This window comes from Macrobrachium rosenbergii, chromosome 10 (genome assembly GCF_040412425.1).
Source record: "Macrobrachium rosenbergii isolate ZJJX-2024 chromosome 10, ASM4041242v1, whole genome shotgun sequence".
NCBI classification, from domain to species: domain Eukaryota; kingdom Metazoa; phylum Arthropoda; class Malacostraca; order Decapoda; family Palaemonidae; genus Macrobrachium; species Macrobrachium rosenbergii.
The window spans coordinates 43,996,527-44,014,978 of record NC_089750.1 but is presented as its reverse complement, the minus strand read 5'-3'; the positions used below and the strand labels follow the sequence as shown (position 1 = coordinate 44,014,978).

The following is an 18,452-nucleotide window of genomic DNA, read 5'->3' as shown; positions in this document are numbered from 1 at the left end:
AAAACCTTTCTAATATACCTGTATCAGTCTCGTTGGGTTTTGATGAAGCAACAATTGCCCTATCTTGCCTCTTAAATAATTTTGATGGACAGAGTTATCTTCCTCCTTGCCTTTTGCATGTTCTCATGGGGAAGTCATGGTGCCAAGAGCCTAACCATCAAAGGAGCAACATGTTCCTGCCACAGAATTACTGATAGGACAGAAATATGCATAACTTTAATTCTGTTTAACAGCACACAACCTTTACCATTACAGTACCTATAAAATACTGTACCCTAAAATGAACAAACAAAACATTTGTCCTTAAAAATGAAGAAATGAGTATTTACTAGCAAACTAACTTGTGTTCTGCACCAGCATACAAAAACTGCAGGCTGTACCATACTTAGTTTCCACAAAAAGCACCAAGAATTAGTGTACCTCAAGGACTGCCTCATCATCTCATTCCACCCAGTTCCAGACATTATTTCCTTATATTTGATCTATCCTTGTGATCTTTAATGAGCATGAAGACAAGTCATCAATAGCCAGAGACCTCAATTGTTCCCCCAATTATTCCTTAAAATCCTGTCTTCTGGTAAAATCTCATGTGTATCTCTAAAGAAAAATTAATATGGTCACATACACTGATTAGAACAGGCCCTGGGTGTTCTTAATGATGGCCTGAACTCTCTACCTTATGATGATGTTTGGGTAATGTCTGCAAATGACTAATTCCTGTACCTGAAGATGTTGGCTGGTTGGATTATCTCTTCTCTGCCCTTTAAAGAGGTTAACCAGAGTCGTCCAATGAACGCATGAATATCGTGTGGCTGAGCTGTAACTAATAGCCTGTGAATAAATTTGATGTTGAAATTAACGACCATGACTGTTTGTCCTGAAGTCAGTGTTATCAGTATTATCCTTGCAGTAAGCAGATTGGCTAGTGAGACCATGTACACATATGATTAGTAGCTGTCTTGTCTTGTCTTTTACCTCATCTTCATATCTTGCAACTTCTTAAGACAACTTTTTTCTTTATGACAAACTTGATCTTTCCTTATTCTTATTGCACTCCTTATTTTTCATGGTAATATGAACTTTGGTCTGGCATGATTCGTGAGGCTGCAAACTGTTTATTTGCAAGGAATATACGAAGGAAAGCTAGACACTAACAAGGGCACAGTTGATCTCCCCAACTTGAAAGCCTGGGAGATGGCATATTCTCCATATAAAAAAACTTTCCTTTGATTTCTTGCACCATAATTTGTCCCTTACAATTCTATACCATATATCATTAAGAGAATAGCTATGGACTCTGTAGGGTGAACAAAACGTATGAGAACCTTTGCTGAGTACAGTTAAAATCTTCCAACCAGACTAACTCCTGACAAGATTGGGGCAGTCACTTTACCGATCATTCTATTTAATATCCCTGTTTCTCAAAGGAAGGCTTGGAATAAAAAATCTACCACCATTACAAGAGAAAAATTAGAAAGCGTAATACTTTGCTATTCAAAGTTTTCATTTTCATTTCTGCTGTGAAAATAAAATGCAATATGCAATTGCCGATTTTAAACAATATGAATACATGAAAAGTAAGACCAGCAACAGGAGTAATGTAGTGAACAAACTATATTTAATAAGCTAAATCCCAGCAAGGAAAACAACAGTTGAGTAATGTAATGTTTGTAGCCTCAAGAATCATACCAGACCAAATTCATATTACTAAACAAAAACATATAAATCTTCAGACATAAATACACAAACAAGAATCATTTCAAAATTCAATTTAGTACATGCACAAAGATAGCAATGTCATGTAGTATATGTAATTCATGAAGGAAGCCCAGATAAGGGATTTTGACAAAGGAAAAATCTATTTCTGAGGAAGGTCCCGTGTCACCCGGTGAAATTCCATTATAGCACGAATTTCTAGGTATAATATGCTAGATATACCAGAGAAAAAGAGCTGAGGAAAGCTGGGGTTACTTACCTCTAGATCGAGCCTTCTCTAGGTGCAAGACGTCAGATATCGTAAGGGTGAGAAAGATCACTACCACGGAGTCTTACTCGAAAGATCTCTCCCTACCAAAATCCCCAGAACAGAGCGGTGAGCCGTTACAGCCCCTACACCCAAACACCCGCCAGCTCAAGGACACTAGCCACCTACCCTAATTCCATAGCACTAACCCCAGACTTGGCATGTGCAAGTAGGGGAGCAATAGGTGAGTCAGGGGAGGGGTCATTGGCGACATGGGATCTTCTCTCAGGAAATAGATTTTCCTTGTCAAAATCCCTTCTGGAGTCCAGTCCTGTCAGCCGGTGAAACAGTGATAGAGAATCATGCCAAGGCTGCAACTACGAGGAAAAGAGGGTAATCTGAAGAAAAAAACACAATCACGAAATAGTTTTAATTCAGGGAATTCCTCATGTAGCAAGAACACTAAACCTAAGGCACATCAAAGACTTACATTACGGAAAGGGGGAAGTCCTCGGCACGACGGAAGAGGCCCCAAAAATACTTAATACCACTAAAGCATAATTTATATGAAATTTGCATAGGTTAAATGCATATACAATCTAAAGCTACACACTTAAACTTTAAGCTAAAAAGACACGTAAGAGACAAAACCAATGGGAAATAAATATACAGTACATATATACATATATCTGGGGCATGGAGCAAAATAAAAACCGTCCAGTACCCTACAAGAAAGAACAACAATCAGCATGTCAGGGATTACAGTTTCCACTAACAGAGACAAGATACATCAATAAGGAGGAGCCAGGCAGTGAGGCATGATCAACCAGGAGTGATAAGCAGAGAAGTAAATGAGGCAGGCGGGCGGAAAGGGTAGATAAGGATATGATTAGTTAAGGTGGGGAGATGACACTTCCTACAGCTATTGCAGAGTAATTTCAGGCTTTCTCTCTGAGCGATTTAAATAGTGTATGCTTAAACACTAGAGGTGATTTCAACCCGTATATTTAGATAGTTCTGAGAAGTCCATATTATGAAAGTAATTAATGGAAGTAGCAACTGCTCGAATATCATGAACCTTAGAACTGAATCAGTTGGCCTGTTTAATAAAAATACAGAATTTGTTGTCTTATAGCATTCAGTGAAAGAGTACCACCTTTCTCCTGATAAAAAAGAGGACCCGACTTACTCTGTGAGTTCTAAAATGCGGCATTTATGTATAAACTGGACATAAAGACTGGTCTTGTGGAAGGGGCACCACTCTTCCAAGGAGACCACCTGTCTTGTGGCTCTCGTTTTTGGCTAAGAATCTAGGGTCAGGGGAAAGAGACCTCTCGGATGGAGGAAGTTCACAAAAATTATCACCTCTTAGTGAGTCGATAGCCTTGAGATTCTAGCACCTGAAGCCAAGCTAATCAGAAAATAAAGTCTTCTCAACAGATCCTGGATAAGAGCATTGGAAAGTCAGTCCATCTCGATGCTAACTTGTTGACGCCATTGAGAAACCACGAACGGAATGTGGCGTGATATTATCTCAGATTTGAGCCGCATGCTCTGGGATAGATGAAAATAGGGAATTGGTAAGGTCGATTTTAAAGCCGTGATAGAAACATTTCTTCAGGGCTGACTTGACTGTGATAATAGTGGCCGAGCAAAGGCCTTTCAAACAGTGATCTAGAAAGAAAGAAACTCCAATGGTCGTCATGATTTGGCTCCAGATGCTTTCAGGAAGGAGGCGAACTTTTTGACTGTTGAGTCATACTGTCTATGTAGAATCTCTTTATCTGATTCTAAATGAGGTTAATAGGGTCAATGTTTGCTCCTTTTGGGCTGCACTTTATAAAGTCCATAAAACTAGGCATTCTGAATTCTTGAGAAGCTGACACAGTCTTGGTTTGTACTGTCTGGTCAGTATGGGCTTGGGAACTAACCGCAATCCCAGTTCCTGAAGAAGAGGGAACCAATTGCTCTTCGCCAAATAGGGGCTACTAGGCTGCTGACCTTTGAATGTCCTGAGTTTGTAATACTTTCAGCAGTAAATTTATTGAGGAACAGATAAATTTTCTCCCAATTGTTCCAATCTACTGTCATTGCGTCCGTGGCGCATCGCGCCTCTCCTGAGGTCCAGGTTCAGCTGGCATAACAGGAGTTTAAAGCTGCTCCGCCGCGAACAGATCCACTTGAGACCCGGAACCCGGGCAATCCATTTGAAGACCGCCCAGGACCACCTGGCTTCCAACGGAGCAGCCCTGACAGGGAATCCGCCACCACGCTCCGCACTCAAGGTGGTATTGACAGGTGCCAGCCGGGCTTGTTCAAGCCAGGGAGAAGATAGCAACCATTACTTGGTTTACCTCGACCGATTTGGAGCCGCCTGTTGATGCAAATGAACTACCACTGCGCTGTCCAATACCAGCCTGATATGAATCCAAGCTTGGGGGCGGATTTCTTTAGAGTTAGGAAAGACCGCCATAGCTTCCAGGGTGTTTATATGGAACTGCTGAAACATTGTGGACCACGTTCCTTGTACTTTTTGTTTTGGTGAATATCCCCCCCAGCCGCTTAGGGAAGCGTCTGTGTGAACAACTAATGCCGGAGGGGGAAATTGAAGCGGAACTGACTTGGGATGCGGCCCTGACTGCGGTCCAAGGTCGCAGTCTTGTTTTTTAAGATTCGAGGAATAGAGGAGACTCTTGTCGAGCTTGATACATTGGCTCGGGACTACCACACTCTGTTTATGTCTTTTAGTTTCGCTAAGACAGGTCCGGCTACTGAGGTAAAATTGAAGAGACCCAAGGACTTTCTTTGGATCAAGTGGATGCTGATTGATTTTTGAGAAATTTCATAGAGATGCTATCTCTTTCTCTGGGAGGAGAGATAATGTGAGAGGACAGATCCCACCGAGACCCAGCCACTGAAACCGGGACTCGGAGTCAGCGGACTTCTCTCTGTTCAGTTGAAAACCTAACGCATCGCAGGAAGTTGATGACTATGGACGAGCCTTCTGACATCCAGAACTGTTGGTGCCTAAATATCTGGTTAATCGCCTAGGCACGCTTGCTAGGGATATCCTCGACCGGAGTTGTTTGAACTACCGTGGTCCTCGCTAGCTTGGCACCGCTTAATACACCCAAGGGCATGACCCTGAAGGAGTAGGCTTGATTCTCGGTCTGAAACCGAGGAACTGAGAGAAGTTCCGCAACGACGCGATAATAAGCCGCCTGAAAGATCGAGCAGAGGTGGTGACGGCCCACGCCGGGAAGCAGAGTCCGCATCTGAGCCATCAGAAGCATAGCGAATTGGTCGACGGCGAGATTTAGACGCGATGATCCAGGATCACTCTTTGCTGATCGGAGTCTTTTTGGGAACAGTGAATAACCCGTCTTGAAACTTTAGGTGCCTTACTTTATTGCTTTGTTTTAAGCTGAGCAATTCTGCCACGTAATCCTGTAGGATTGATGAGGGTGGCCGGTAAAACCTGCTAGAGGAGGAGGGTCCTTGATCCAGCCCCATCATAGACCTTTGGACACACTGCTGTGTGTCAAGTGGCTGAAGGCTCATTGTCCCTGAACTACAGGCGACCACCTACCTGTGTTCCCTTCTCAGTGGGAGGGAGCGGGTTTGTCTCCTCTACCACGCCCAGGTCTTCTCTTGGGGGTGGTGTTGGCTTTTCTCTATGAGGGCCCTGCCTCTTCCACCTCTTGCGATCCTGTTAAGGCCAAAGTAATCCAAATGGCCCTCATAGGTGGCTGTATGCTGGCTACAACATACGGTGGCGCAGTATGAATGAGCTGTTGGACCAGCACATATTGTTGGGGGTGAGCCTTTGAGGTGGAGGTGGTTGTGCCACTGCCAAGACCGGGACGGCTTTGAACTACCACCTGATGGTGGGGCCTCTTATGTCTCCTGGAAACGCTTGCCTCCTCTCGCCTGGGGCCGCTGATTCTGGGGTCTTGGCGCTTGTAGGCAGAAACCAGCGAGAGCTGCAGATTCCGGCTGGCCCTGTAGCCTCAGCCATAACATCTGCAACTCTTCTTCTGGGAGAAAGAGTCTCAGATCTGAGCTTCCAATGTTTGTTAGGCCCGCGACGGGACAGTGGCATCAGCAAAATGAATTTCTGCACCCCAGCTCCGCCAAGGATGAATTCAAAAGGTCAGACTGGAAAGTCAGCCTAGCAGGACTTAGCCAAGACTTGAAAAATGGCCTGGTCTCCAGGGACGGCAGTGGCTTCCGTGAAGGCAGACGGAGTTCAGGACCGGGCCAGGCTTAGTCCGGGCATCAAACTCCGCTTTAGCAAAGATTCGGGCAGCTGTGGAGCTGACTCACTGAACTGTGAGGAAGCACAGAAGGGGTCCAGCTTCCCAACAGTGAAAGTGACGGAGATCCGAACCATTACTCGGGAATACCAGGCGGGCCCGTTTCTCAGCTGCGGTGTAACGGGATTACTCAAAGCACGCCGGGCCGTAGCCAGAGCGACTTTGTTCAAACAAGGGGTGTAAGTTGTCTCCCAGGGCAACATGGTGCTGTCTTTGAAAGACAACTTTGTGTTTTCTGCCTGCCACTCCGGCCAGAATGCGTGAGAGGAGGCCGAGCTGGGAGCTTGGTCCTCAGGACGGCGACAGTCTCCCTAGGAACCTTATCTGAACGTGCACGCATGCTTCCTCTGCTAATCTTACGGCCTGGGTAGGGGGGGGGCAAGAGATCAGCGAAGAATTCACCTCTCCAACCGCCCGCACACATCCTTCAACCAAGCTCGCCATCATGTTGGATGGCCCGGAGGGCTAAACGCCAAGGGTTACCGACATCGGTAAGGCGGAGGTCCGCTGTGTCGATGACATACTGGTTCGCCATACACAGCTTTATCCCAGTATACGATCAACATCAACGCTCTGAGATCCAGAACCTTAAGTCAAAAATCCTCCCGTGAACCTTTAAATAGCTGGTTCGCAAGGCCTCCGCAAAGGCAGTACTGGCGAGGAGGGCTTGCTCTTGCAGCCCCCACTGCGCCTTTGCCGGAGGAACCAGACTTGCACCCGGAGGCTACAGGTGCTGACCTTAGCCTTCGACGGGGGGAAAGGCGATGCCTTCTTGGAGGACGAGGACTTATAGCCCTTCGCCTTCCATGAAGTCTTCAACTTCAACTTGGGGATAGCTGATGGAGCTCTATCACCCAAGGAGGAAGACTTCACAAAACCTGCAAAGGAAGAAATGGATGAAGCTGGGGAGTCAAAAAGGGGGCCCGCCCCAACAACCTCACCTACCTCGCTACTTACCACCTGGTCCTGTTCAGTATTCATAGGTTCCAGGTCTAAGTCTAAGGCGGCAACGCCCTCCGAAACCTCAAGGTAGAGGATATCCACTGGGGTGGCTAACGCATCCGGATCTGCTGGATGATGGGGTGGCAAGATCTTCTGGCACTGCGCCGCCACCTGCAAGGCCGGGTAGAGCAGGTCCCCAACTTACGCCGAGGACATAGGGCTTCCCCGACGGAACATCTTACCAAACCCAGCCACCCAGGCCCGGAGGACTTCCAAGGCAGACTTCTGGAGGACTCGTCCGCCTGTAAGAAAACCAGCAATAGCCAAGAACGTAAAAACAGTCCGGAACCACGTAAACAATATAAGGCTATGAGGAGCTGTGTAAAACGGAGGGAAGACTGTCACTTACCGACTATCCTGACGGTTAAGATAGCGCTAAGCAAACCTCACAACCATCAGGTGCCAGATCATTAGATGTCAGCCGCAGCCGACCGCATACAATCAGCGTAGTCCGCATACCACGTGACCGTAGGGGTTGTTGTAGTGAAGCCGTACACCCCGGCTCCTCACAGCGAACAGTCTGTAAGTGAAAAGTACATGAACCCACCACTCCAAGCAATCTAAAGCCGGCAAGGCCGGGAATTTCGACTACAACCGGAATACTCCGGCGGAGAAGAAATCCCTTATCATAAACCAGGCCAATAAGCTCTAAAATACACAGAGTGGAAGGTAAAGTTTCCAGACTCCGGAACATCTGAATGAAAGGAATGAGAGGAACAAGAACTCACCGCAAGGGCTGCCAGTAAAAATAACATGGAGCCCCGGGTAGAACCGACTCACGATATAAATGAGGAGACTAGATAAACACACTTATCTAAATATGTATATTCATAAACAACATTAAACAAGTGATTTGCAATAAAGGGTAACATCTGAGACCGGAGGGTGGATCCGCCTCCCCTTATATAATTATATGAATCCCTTCCTACTCTACTTCCCCGCCGGAGAAACAAGTGATGGGCAAGATGCCTGATAGCAATATAAGCCGGACAAATATATAATACTCCAGCTAAGCAACCCACTAGAGAAAAGAAGTGTGGATATGTTCGACATACCCGAAAGCTATGAGGCAAACGAATCCACCAACACCAACACACAGCGATGTTAGGGACTGTATGGGAGGGATGGAACTCTACCAAATGGAGAGTCCGAACTCTGAGAAAACGCCATCTAGCGCCACCTGCACGAGTAGAGCAAGGCTGAGGGGTGGGGGAGGGTGGAGTAGGGAGAGAGGTAGGCTACATGAAGAAAGAGAACAGGAGACAGGGGAAAATATCACCCGCTCAACTGGCAATACATACACCACTCAAGAATAATGAAAACTTAGAGGTGGCCTACTACTAAGGGAGGAAGCCGATCAGCCCTCATGCCCGACTTGCCCAGCGGGTTTAATAGGGACTAACCCAGTATAGGCTAGGAAAATGAAGGAGGCGGAGGGGAGGAGGAAGTAAACAGGAGAGAAATTTTGAGCCGAACCAACCGGATCGAGGAAGAGGGGCAAGAAGGTACTTCAGCCTAGAGGAAACACATCCAAAGAACTCTATTCCCAAAGGAAGGAAGAGAACTAAGGGCCTACCTACCCACCAAAAACGACCCCGGAGGAAACGGCAACCAAAACTCCTCAACCTGATTGATCTCACCAAGGGCAAGGGTAGATGGAAGCAAAACAAGCCTACTCACTAACAACCATCACATAAACATGGGAACAAAATGTGCTCAATAGGGCATATTCACCGGGAAGCGAAAGAATCCTAGGCCGTCGCCACCACGCAGGAGGTAAACAATGAACAAAATAAAATAAAAAGAGCACCATCGCTAAGAATAAATAATTAGTCTACAGACTAAAAATAATAAGAAACCCAACCTAAAATTTGGACGTGCACTTCACAGCGCCGACAGGCCACACACGAATTCAAGCAGGCACACCAGTAGGGAACCCGCCAGGATGAGTAGAACCATAGCAAAAATACATCTATAACGACAAGGAGACAACCCCAACAGAAAAGAACTGATGGGGTCGCCTCGCGGTCGACATGGCTGGCAGAGGACGCCGTGGCGTCATAATAAGATCTCAATATTTATGAAAAGACGAGACCATAACAGCCAAAATATAGAACAAAACCCTGGCTAATAAGATGGTACTTAACTTGGAGATGGTAGCTGCTCGATGACATGGCGAAAGATGAAAATAATCCAAAAAGGGCACGAAAAATACAAAAGGAAAAGGTAGCAATCACGTGCTAGAAAATGGACGAGGTGGTGGCGCTGGTGTCGCTGAGCTGGCGGGTGTTTGGGGTGTAGGGGCTGTAACGGCTCACCATTTGTTCTTGGGATTTGGTAGGAGATCTTCGGTAAGACTCGGTAAGTGATCTTCACTCACCTTCGATATACCGACGCCTTACCTAGAGAAGACGCTGATCCGGGGGAGAGTAATCAGCTTTCTTCCTGAAAGCCCTTTTTTCTCTGGTACATTCAGTATATTATACCTAGAAATTCGTGCTATAATGGAATTTCAACTGGCTGACACGGACTGACTCAGAAAAACCATTATTCATTTGCAATAATTTGATAATTGTATAGGAAATTGTATGGCTACTGGGAAGAATCTGATTGGATTACACTAGAGCATTGTGTTTAACCCTCCCTATAATCCTCTGCACTGTAAAAAAAAATCTGGAGTGACTGCCTTAAGCAACCTTGATGAAAGAACAGAATGAAATATGCAGTAAGTGAGAGAATCATTACTTGTATCCACTGCTAACTACACCGATTATTCATTGAGAGAGAATTCTTTTCATGGCCTACTGCTTTTCTCCTGGCATAAGAGCATCAGCAGAATCACTAACCTTGTATTTAATTTGCACAGTTATTTAATTAAAATAAAATTAACAATACCAAACTTATACTAGCAATATACTTTTATTTGAACCTTTCCATACAGATGTGAAAATGAGAATAAATACAATACTGCTTGTGCTTTCAGGTGGCCTGCACAAACTGGAAAAGATTATGGATGATACTGACTGGTTTAACTACAATCAAGGATCCAGTGCTTATACCTTATGATCTCCCTCATAAAATCCATGAGCGTATGATGCTGATTAAACAACCAATCAGTGTAAGTTGGCAATGTTATTTTTTTATTCTTCAGCTTTATAAGATGATAACACTGAAATAATTCTGATGTTCCTTTATAAGTCTCTAATTGTAACTATGCTATACTGTCCCATACAAGAGAACCCTCCCTGTAAAATATTGTACAGTATACCAAATTCAAAGTAATTTGTACTTTTCCTAGGATATGAACCATCGCTTTCATAGATGGAGTACTCAGCGCAAAGCGCACTGCGGCTGTCTGCTGATTTAAATAAAAAATAAATGCCTAACAGGTAGACCTTGGAGTCACTTATGACATGAGCCTGGTTAGCTTGTCCATTTTGTGAATCAGCCCATTCATGGTACTGCTTAACTCCATGACCTGGGTAGATCAGAAACACAAGGGGGAGTAGAGGAGGCAAAACTACCCTATGAAAGCATAGGTTCATATCCTAGGAAAAATAGCAAATTTTTCAAGTAATTTGAATTTTTCTAACATACAACCCTGAGTTCTTTACATAAGATTTAGCTTGTGAAAACAAGCTGGAATGGCCATTTAACTTTCCAACAAGGCCGTTAATTACTGACGGCAGGGGGAAGCCCACCCACTCGTTGGTCTGCACTCCACTTTGGCTTTTGGCCCAGGTACCAGAATGAGAGGTGGCTGAGGTGGGGCATAAATGTAAAGAATTCAGGTTGTTATGTCAGGAAAAATACAAATTACAGGCAGTCCCCGGTTTACAACGGGGGTTCCGTTTTTATGCCGCGTCGTAAACCGAAAATCGTCGTACTGTAAACCGAAAAATTGTCAAAAATTGTCAAAAATCCTAAGAAAACCTTGCTTTTAATGCTTTGAGTGTATTGAAAACAATGTAAACTGCATTTTTACTGAGTTTTTCATCAAAAAACCTCTAAATTTTTATTATTCTTCCATTTTGTAGCCGTATTTCTTCCATCGGATTGGCGTCGTAAGCTTCGTAATCATGGAACATGCGTCTGTAAACCAGGAAATAATTTCGATGAATATATGCGAAAAGCGCCGTAACCTCAGAATGTCGTGTAAGTCGGACCCATCGTAAAACCGGGACTGCCTGTACTTTAAAAATTTGCTATATGTTCCTACACAAATACAAACCCTCATCCTTTACATAGGAGACTTACCCATTGGTGGGGGGAGTCTGGGTAAAACTCTGAACTGACTGGTTAGCTCTTCCCACCCTGGAATACCTTCCTGGTCTGGTCAAGCTGAGGAAGGAATCTCATGAGTTTGGGTCATTGCCCAACAAAGGCTTAGGATGAACCCAATAGCATTGGAGGCAATTGTTTATCCCTCTCTCCCCTTGTGTAGAAAGAGGGGGGACATACATCTAAACAATCAACAAAAAGATGAAAGACAGGTACCCCTCTCGTGCTGACTCACATGCACAGCTCGTCTGTCTAGTGCATGATGGCTCGCTACCTGCCTCTCTGCCCTATGAGAGAAAGGTAAAAGAGAAAAGGGAGGAGACCAGTCACTCACACATATTCTCTCTTACTTTCAAAACACCTTAGACGAGATTCTGTGTGTCCCCTCAAGGGATGAGCTACACAACTTGTTGGGCAGCCACCACAGGACCCAAGGACAACGTGTCCAAGGGCTTGTGGGTAATGTCCCAAAGGTAACATGGTGTGAATGTGGTCTGGCACTGGCAGGTCCCTCCAGACCTAGCTTGTAACACCTGTTGAACCGACAGGTTCTTCTGGAATGCAAGGGATGGGGCAGTTTTCCTAATCTTGTCAGCTCTCGCCTGGACCAAGCTCCAGTCTACCCCACAGATTAAGAGTATGCCTGCTTGATCGCCTCAAGAAGCCAGAAAGAGATTGTATTCTTGGACAACTCTTTCTTGGTCGAGCCGGTACTAACAAAGAGGTGTCAACACTCAGGGTATTCTTGGACAACTCTTTCTTGGTCGAGCCGGTACTAACAAAGAGGTGTCAACACTCAGGCCAGAGATGCCGTGTTCTCTACAGGTAGTACCACAGCACTCTACCTGGACAAAGTAGCATCTCATTTCAATCATTACCTAAAAGTCCTCTAGGGATGGGATCAAGAAGAACTCAAACCCAGCAACAGGGACCAATGGGTCATGAGTCTTCACCATAAAATCAGAGAAAAGTTCAAGTCAAACAGATCCCCATCCCCTCAAGTGCTTAACATAAAAGGAATGACCATGCAGTTAGCCTACTCTCTTCGCCAAAGCCAGAGCAAGCAAGAAAACAGTCTGGAAGGTCATGTCCCTGTCTGATGACTCTCTCAACAGCTCCTGAACTAGAAGGTTGGGGTCTTCGGGAAGTTGTCTTGGGACATCTACTAAGAGGTGGAGTAGGTATGCATACACTCTGGCTATAGCCACAGGGGTGCCACCAACATCATCCAGAGACCCTGGGAGACAAAGAACCTACTGATGACCTTCCTCAGCTGACTGAGTGGCAGGAAGGCATATACAGTACATCCATGTTGTTCCATGGGTGTTGGAAGGTATCTTGCAGTGCCTCCCTCTAGTTGGGGACTGGGGAGCAGTACAGGGGGAGCTTGGTGTTCCTTGCTGTGGTGAACAGGTCAGTTGTTGGTCCCTGCCACAGTTCCAACAAGTTGGCCACTCTTTGGTGTAGGGACCTCTCAGTTCTTACTACCTGGTCCACCCTGCTTAGCTGGTCATCAATGATGCTTTTCTTGGTGGAGGTCAGCTGAGTGGTACTCCCTGCATGTGGGGTCTCTCCACCACTGCAGGTCCTTCCTGACCCTGGCCTTCATCTCAGTTGTCTGAGAAAGGGTTCCTGTAACTTCCTTCAGGTTGTCCTCAACTGCCACTGAAGGGATCTAACGCACTTCAATGATATTTTTGCAGGGAGACACAATGTTTTGCTGGTTGCCGTGGCAAGGTGAGGAATGGCCTTGATACTTCATTGGCTGGCAATCCTCTCATTTGATGGTTAAGTTCTCCCCACCATGGTGTTGGACCTCATCCTCAGATACTCTGAAAGTCTGCTTTGGGGGAGAGGTCTGACTTAGCACCACAATTATCCCCAGGTCCTTGCAGAGTGACTCCCTTAATGAGAGACTGCCGTGACGTAGTCGCATGGCTCCAGCATAGAATATTCTTTCATGCTGTAGACGGCGACGTGGCAAGGGGGCTCTCGAACGAGGAAATCATTCCCGTTTGACTCTTAAATGTCTCTCTGTCCTCTTTCTTCTACTCTTTTACTTCTTCCATTTTTTTCACTCCTTTCTCCATCTTCCTATCCACCACTATGACTACCGCTTTCTATATACAGATATATAGTATAAGGTATGTATATGTATATGTATGTGTGTATATATATGTATATGTGTATGTATGTATGTATATATATGTATATTTTCCAACTTTTTATTACATAGTGTGGATATTTCACTCATTAAATTTCCTGTCTGTGTGAAAGGAAAGGCATCATACCTGGATTGTGGTTCATGTTCCTGGTTAAATGTCGGAACTGTGATTGGGAAGGCCACCCAATCCAATGATGTTTGGACCAGAGTGTTAGTATGATGTCATATTGACACCCTGAAGGCGGAACGATCCTTAGATCAGGCCCGTGATTCCAGGGGTGGGCTGTTAGGGGCAGGACTCTGCATATTTTCCTGCATATGCCCCACCAACATAGTCAGAGTGGGGGATGATTGCATTTCTAGTAATAGTCTCAGTCCCAAATAAGCGTGAAGTTAGGCTACACTTGTGCCTCTCTCTGGTATGTTGGTGCTTATCCCTTTGGGTATGGTAAGGGGTACACATCTGGGAGTCAGTTCCTCACTGGTGCTTAGCTGAGAATAGGGCCCCAATGAAAAGTCAATGGTGCCTCTTCATTGTTCAACAGCATTTTTTTTTATGGAAGGTCCCCATGTTGAAATTATAATTCTACAAATGACAATCAGACACGTTGACGACCCAATGCCAGGCAAGAAGGAATACAGCCAGAATCCTTAACAAAAGCATCTGTTCCAGTATTGTCACACTGGAACCATTTGAGAATAAAGAAAGCAAGAAGTATGAAGAACTCCTGGGGTCTTTGTACCCAACTCATATGAAAATATTTAAATTTGAAGCTCAATGGTGACAATATTGATATTTTGAGGTAAACAGGAAATTGTAAATGTTGTGGCAGACAACCGAAAATATCCTCAGAACAGTGCACACAGTTCTGTAGAGAGTATCTCCCAGAGGAAAGCACACAGGTTGATGAGTTTGTCGGCCCTGCGGAGTTACGTGAGTGCATTCCCCCACTCCAGCTGGAACTGCAGCAAGGGTTTGATATATGTTCACAGCTAATGGGTTTCTCTGAGGAGAAACTTTCAAATGAATTGAGATCAGTGTAATTATGGTGAAATAGGATCACAAAGAAGGTGGATAGAGATCGGATACCCCAACCCTACCTTGATATTGACATTCACGCTAAGACTCCCAGCGTATGTCTCTGCAGCCTGGCATATACAAAAATAAAACAGTACATCCCAAGGCCTAGAAGGTGTTTCCACTGCCAGCGCGGACACACCTTCAGACGGCCGGTCGAAAATACAAGAAAATCCTGCGGTTTAGATCAACTGTGGAGATGATGAGATGTATGTGCACAAGGGAACCTAAACGTGTTCACTGTAGGAGGGACATGCATCATCATCTCAACAGTGTGTGATATATATTTATTTGAAAAGAAATTTCAGGTATTAAGAGTGATGGAAAGGATAACTTTTAAGGAAAGCAAGAGGGAGAGAGCAAAGTGTTAAGATTAAGATTTGGTCTAAGTTTTGCCTCAGTAGTAGCAAAACTGAAACCAAATAGAAAGAGACAAATAAAGTAACCAAACAAGAAGCACAAAGGTAGAGTCAAAAAAAAGAATCGCTGAAAAGATACCTAACAGATTCATCAGAATCTACATGATAGGATGCAAGACAAGGTTCAGTAGGAATCAACAAGGAAGACGCCAACTTAGAGCTAAGAAAATTGAAGTGTCAGTTGAGACACACCTCCAATTATCTGCTTTTTGTGCCAGCTTCTGGTGCCAACTCCTCTTGAGGACAAACCAGCAGATGTTGTCCCAGCACCAGTCCTTGCTGGTGCTTCTGCCTCCTTAAAGGCAGAGCTGGCTACTGCCAGCAATAGAAGACAGTGATGTGAAGTCTCTTTAGAGAAGACTTTCGCTTCTCCGTCTCGATTGAGACGGAGAGAAAAGAAACTAAACCCCCAGTGTCAAAGACACTGAAGGAAAGGATGTTGGCTATTTGCTGCGGTTATTCCCCCCAAGAAGCCAAAACTGCCCATTAAATTGCCCTCCCAAGTAGAAAAAAAAGAACCTCCCAATCTTGTAAAAGAACCATACTGATGGTCCCAGACAGAAATAAATTACCTACAATTCAGTGGAACTGTCAGGACTCTGGAGCAAAGCATGAGGAAGTGAAGCTCAGTTCTATGAGCATTCTCCTGTTGGGGCATGTCAAGAGACCATGCTAGTGAATGCACCCTTGTCCTAGGAATGTGTCTACTTAGAACTGAATTTGATTTGAAGTGGAAATCATGGTGGATCCCCATCTACATCCGCTGAGATACTCCACACTACAAAAGTAAAACTAAACACCCACTTCAAGCTGTGGCTGTACAGATTAATTTAAGAAGGCAATATACTATATGTTCCTACATTCCACCAATAGTCATGTCTCCGAGAGGACTTAATATCCTTAATGGCAGCTACGAGCCATTTCTTCTTCTGTGACTTCAACAGCAGACATCCATTGTGGGGAGATGTAACATCAAACCTCAAAAAAGGGAATATGATGGCATCTATCATAGAAATGAAGATATAGGCCTTCTCTAATACTGGAGAACCTTACCATTATCACACATTCAAACTGGTACTGTCTTCTGTATTGACCTTCAATTTGTAGCTCTAATTGCGGTGTTGATTTTAGTTGGAGAATAAGTGATGACTGGCATGTACCAGTGACCATTCTCCAACTATATTCAGCACCAATGATGGTCCACCTATCCCAAGATCACTACGATGAAAGTGAGAAAGCAAATTGGAAAAAATTCAAAGATTTGAGCAAGTTGGAAGGGGATGCCAAAGATTTCCCAAGTGTAGATGATGCCATCAATCTACTCAATGGAACTTTCCATACTGCAGGCTTACATTCAATTCCTCGAAGTAAAGGGCTTTTCAGGAGACGGCCAGTTCCATGGTGGTCGGAAGAATTAAGGCTGCTGCATCGAGCTACAAGGTCATCACGACCAGGTGCCGTAGACATCGCACTGTGATAATGTCATCACTTATAAACAATGTAGGTACGATTTTGAAAAGCTATGAAAGCTGCCAGAAGACAATCACAGATATGTATCCTGATTAACAGCATAACACCAGTCAGCAGCATTTGGAAGAAAATAAGAAAAATTCAGGAATTTACACCTAATCCTCCTCCAGTCCTTAAAGTAAATAATAATCATGTCACTGATGCCACAGAAGTTAGTAATATATTTTCTGAACATTTCAGCTGAGTCTCTGAAAATCAGATAGTTCCCCAGGACATCATTTCAGAATGATGGAAGAACAACAGGCATTTGATTTTTCATCAAACAAAAGTGAATCTGTATAATGCGCCTTTTTCTGAAAGGGAATTTGACTCTGCTTTAGCCAGGAGTAAGGACACGTCCCTGCCCAGATGATTCCTTGGTGAAATGTTTAAACACATTTCAAGGAACACAAAACTTTTATAATCAGCATTATCACGAATATGGGATGAAAGCAGCTACTTAGTGTGGAATTGGCAACTATTACCATTTCTGAGCCTGAAAAAGATCTCTTCATGCAGCAAGTTACTGCCCCATTGCGTTAACTTGCTGTTTGTGTAATTAATGGAAAAAATGGTAAACAAGGCTGATGTGGTACGAGAGCACAACAGTATCTTAATGACTCCTTCAGTGTGGCTTTCAAAAATGCACTCCACACTGGATATCTTACTGCAACTTGAAACCTCTGTCTGTGAAGCATTTGCTCCAAACAACACCATGTGACAGTGTTTTTGATATAGAAAAGGCATAAGGACACGTTTCTGGAGACATGAATTCTCAAGACAATGGAGCACAGTGGTCTACGAGAAAATTACCTTATTTGTCAGATCATTTTTACATCGTAGGTATTTTGTGTTAAACTTGGCAGTACTTTATCAGAGAAAAGAAGAAGGTGTTCCCAGGGCAGTGTTCTCAGTGTAACACTTTTTGCTCTGCCATAAACAGTGTTACATCTGTTATTCCAAAAGAGTCTTAAAGACGTTATTTGTGGATGACCTGTCAATATTCTTTGCTACAATTCGGATGACTGTAGTCAAAGAAAGTTACAATTAACAATAAATAAAATAACAAGTTATTGAGAAACAGGGTTTTCAAATCCTGTAAGCAAGAGCTACTGCTGTCCACTTCTGCCAGATTAGGGAGTACATCCTGATCCAGACCTCTATTTGTATGGCCATAGAATCCCATGTAGAAATATGTTTCTAGGGCCACTTTTGACAGCAGAATGACTTCTGGTCCCATATCAAACATATCAAAGCAGCGCTCTGTGAAGCTCTACACATCTTGAAGGTGCTGTCTCATACCAGTTGGGGAGCTTGCAGAAATCTTATACTAAAGCTTTATAAAACCTTAATTCATCAAAGCTGTCATAATGGTTGTGAAGTATATTCTTCAGCCTCCATCTAACTTAAAAATTTTAGATTTTGTCTTATCATTCAGGTATTCTGTATAGCCACAGGAGCTTTTCGTCTATCAACAATATCTAGTTTGCTAGTTGATGCAGGAGAAATAATTTCTTGAAACCCTAATGTCAGTCATCATTACTGGATACTGGTTTAGAGTGCAAAGATTCCCAAATCTCTGGCATTTGCTGTGGCAAACAGAAATATTTTTTAACAGTTTCTACAGGAAATCATCCAAGGTATCCTACTCCTTTTAGCTATAGAATTAAAAAGATTTTAGAGGATAGAAATATTGGAAAAATCCCCATACTTCCTTTTG

General features: G+C 44.1%; 1 protein-coding gene across 1 annotated transcript in view; it reads left to right on the top strand.

Moving 5' to 3' along the window:
• The window catches only part of LOC136842610 (carbohydrate sulfotransferase 11-like), a 166,016-nt gene that overhangs the window by 88,326 nt on the left and 59,238 nt on the right, over positions 1–18,452 (top strand). Inside the window, exon 5 of the mRNA XM_067110197.1 lies at positions 10,265–10,399. Within this exon, the coding sequence (XP_066966298.1) occupies positions 10,265–10,399 (135 nt within the window). The remainder of the gene's footprint in view (positions 1–10,264; positions 10,400–18,452) is intronic.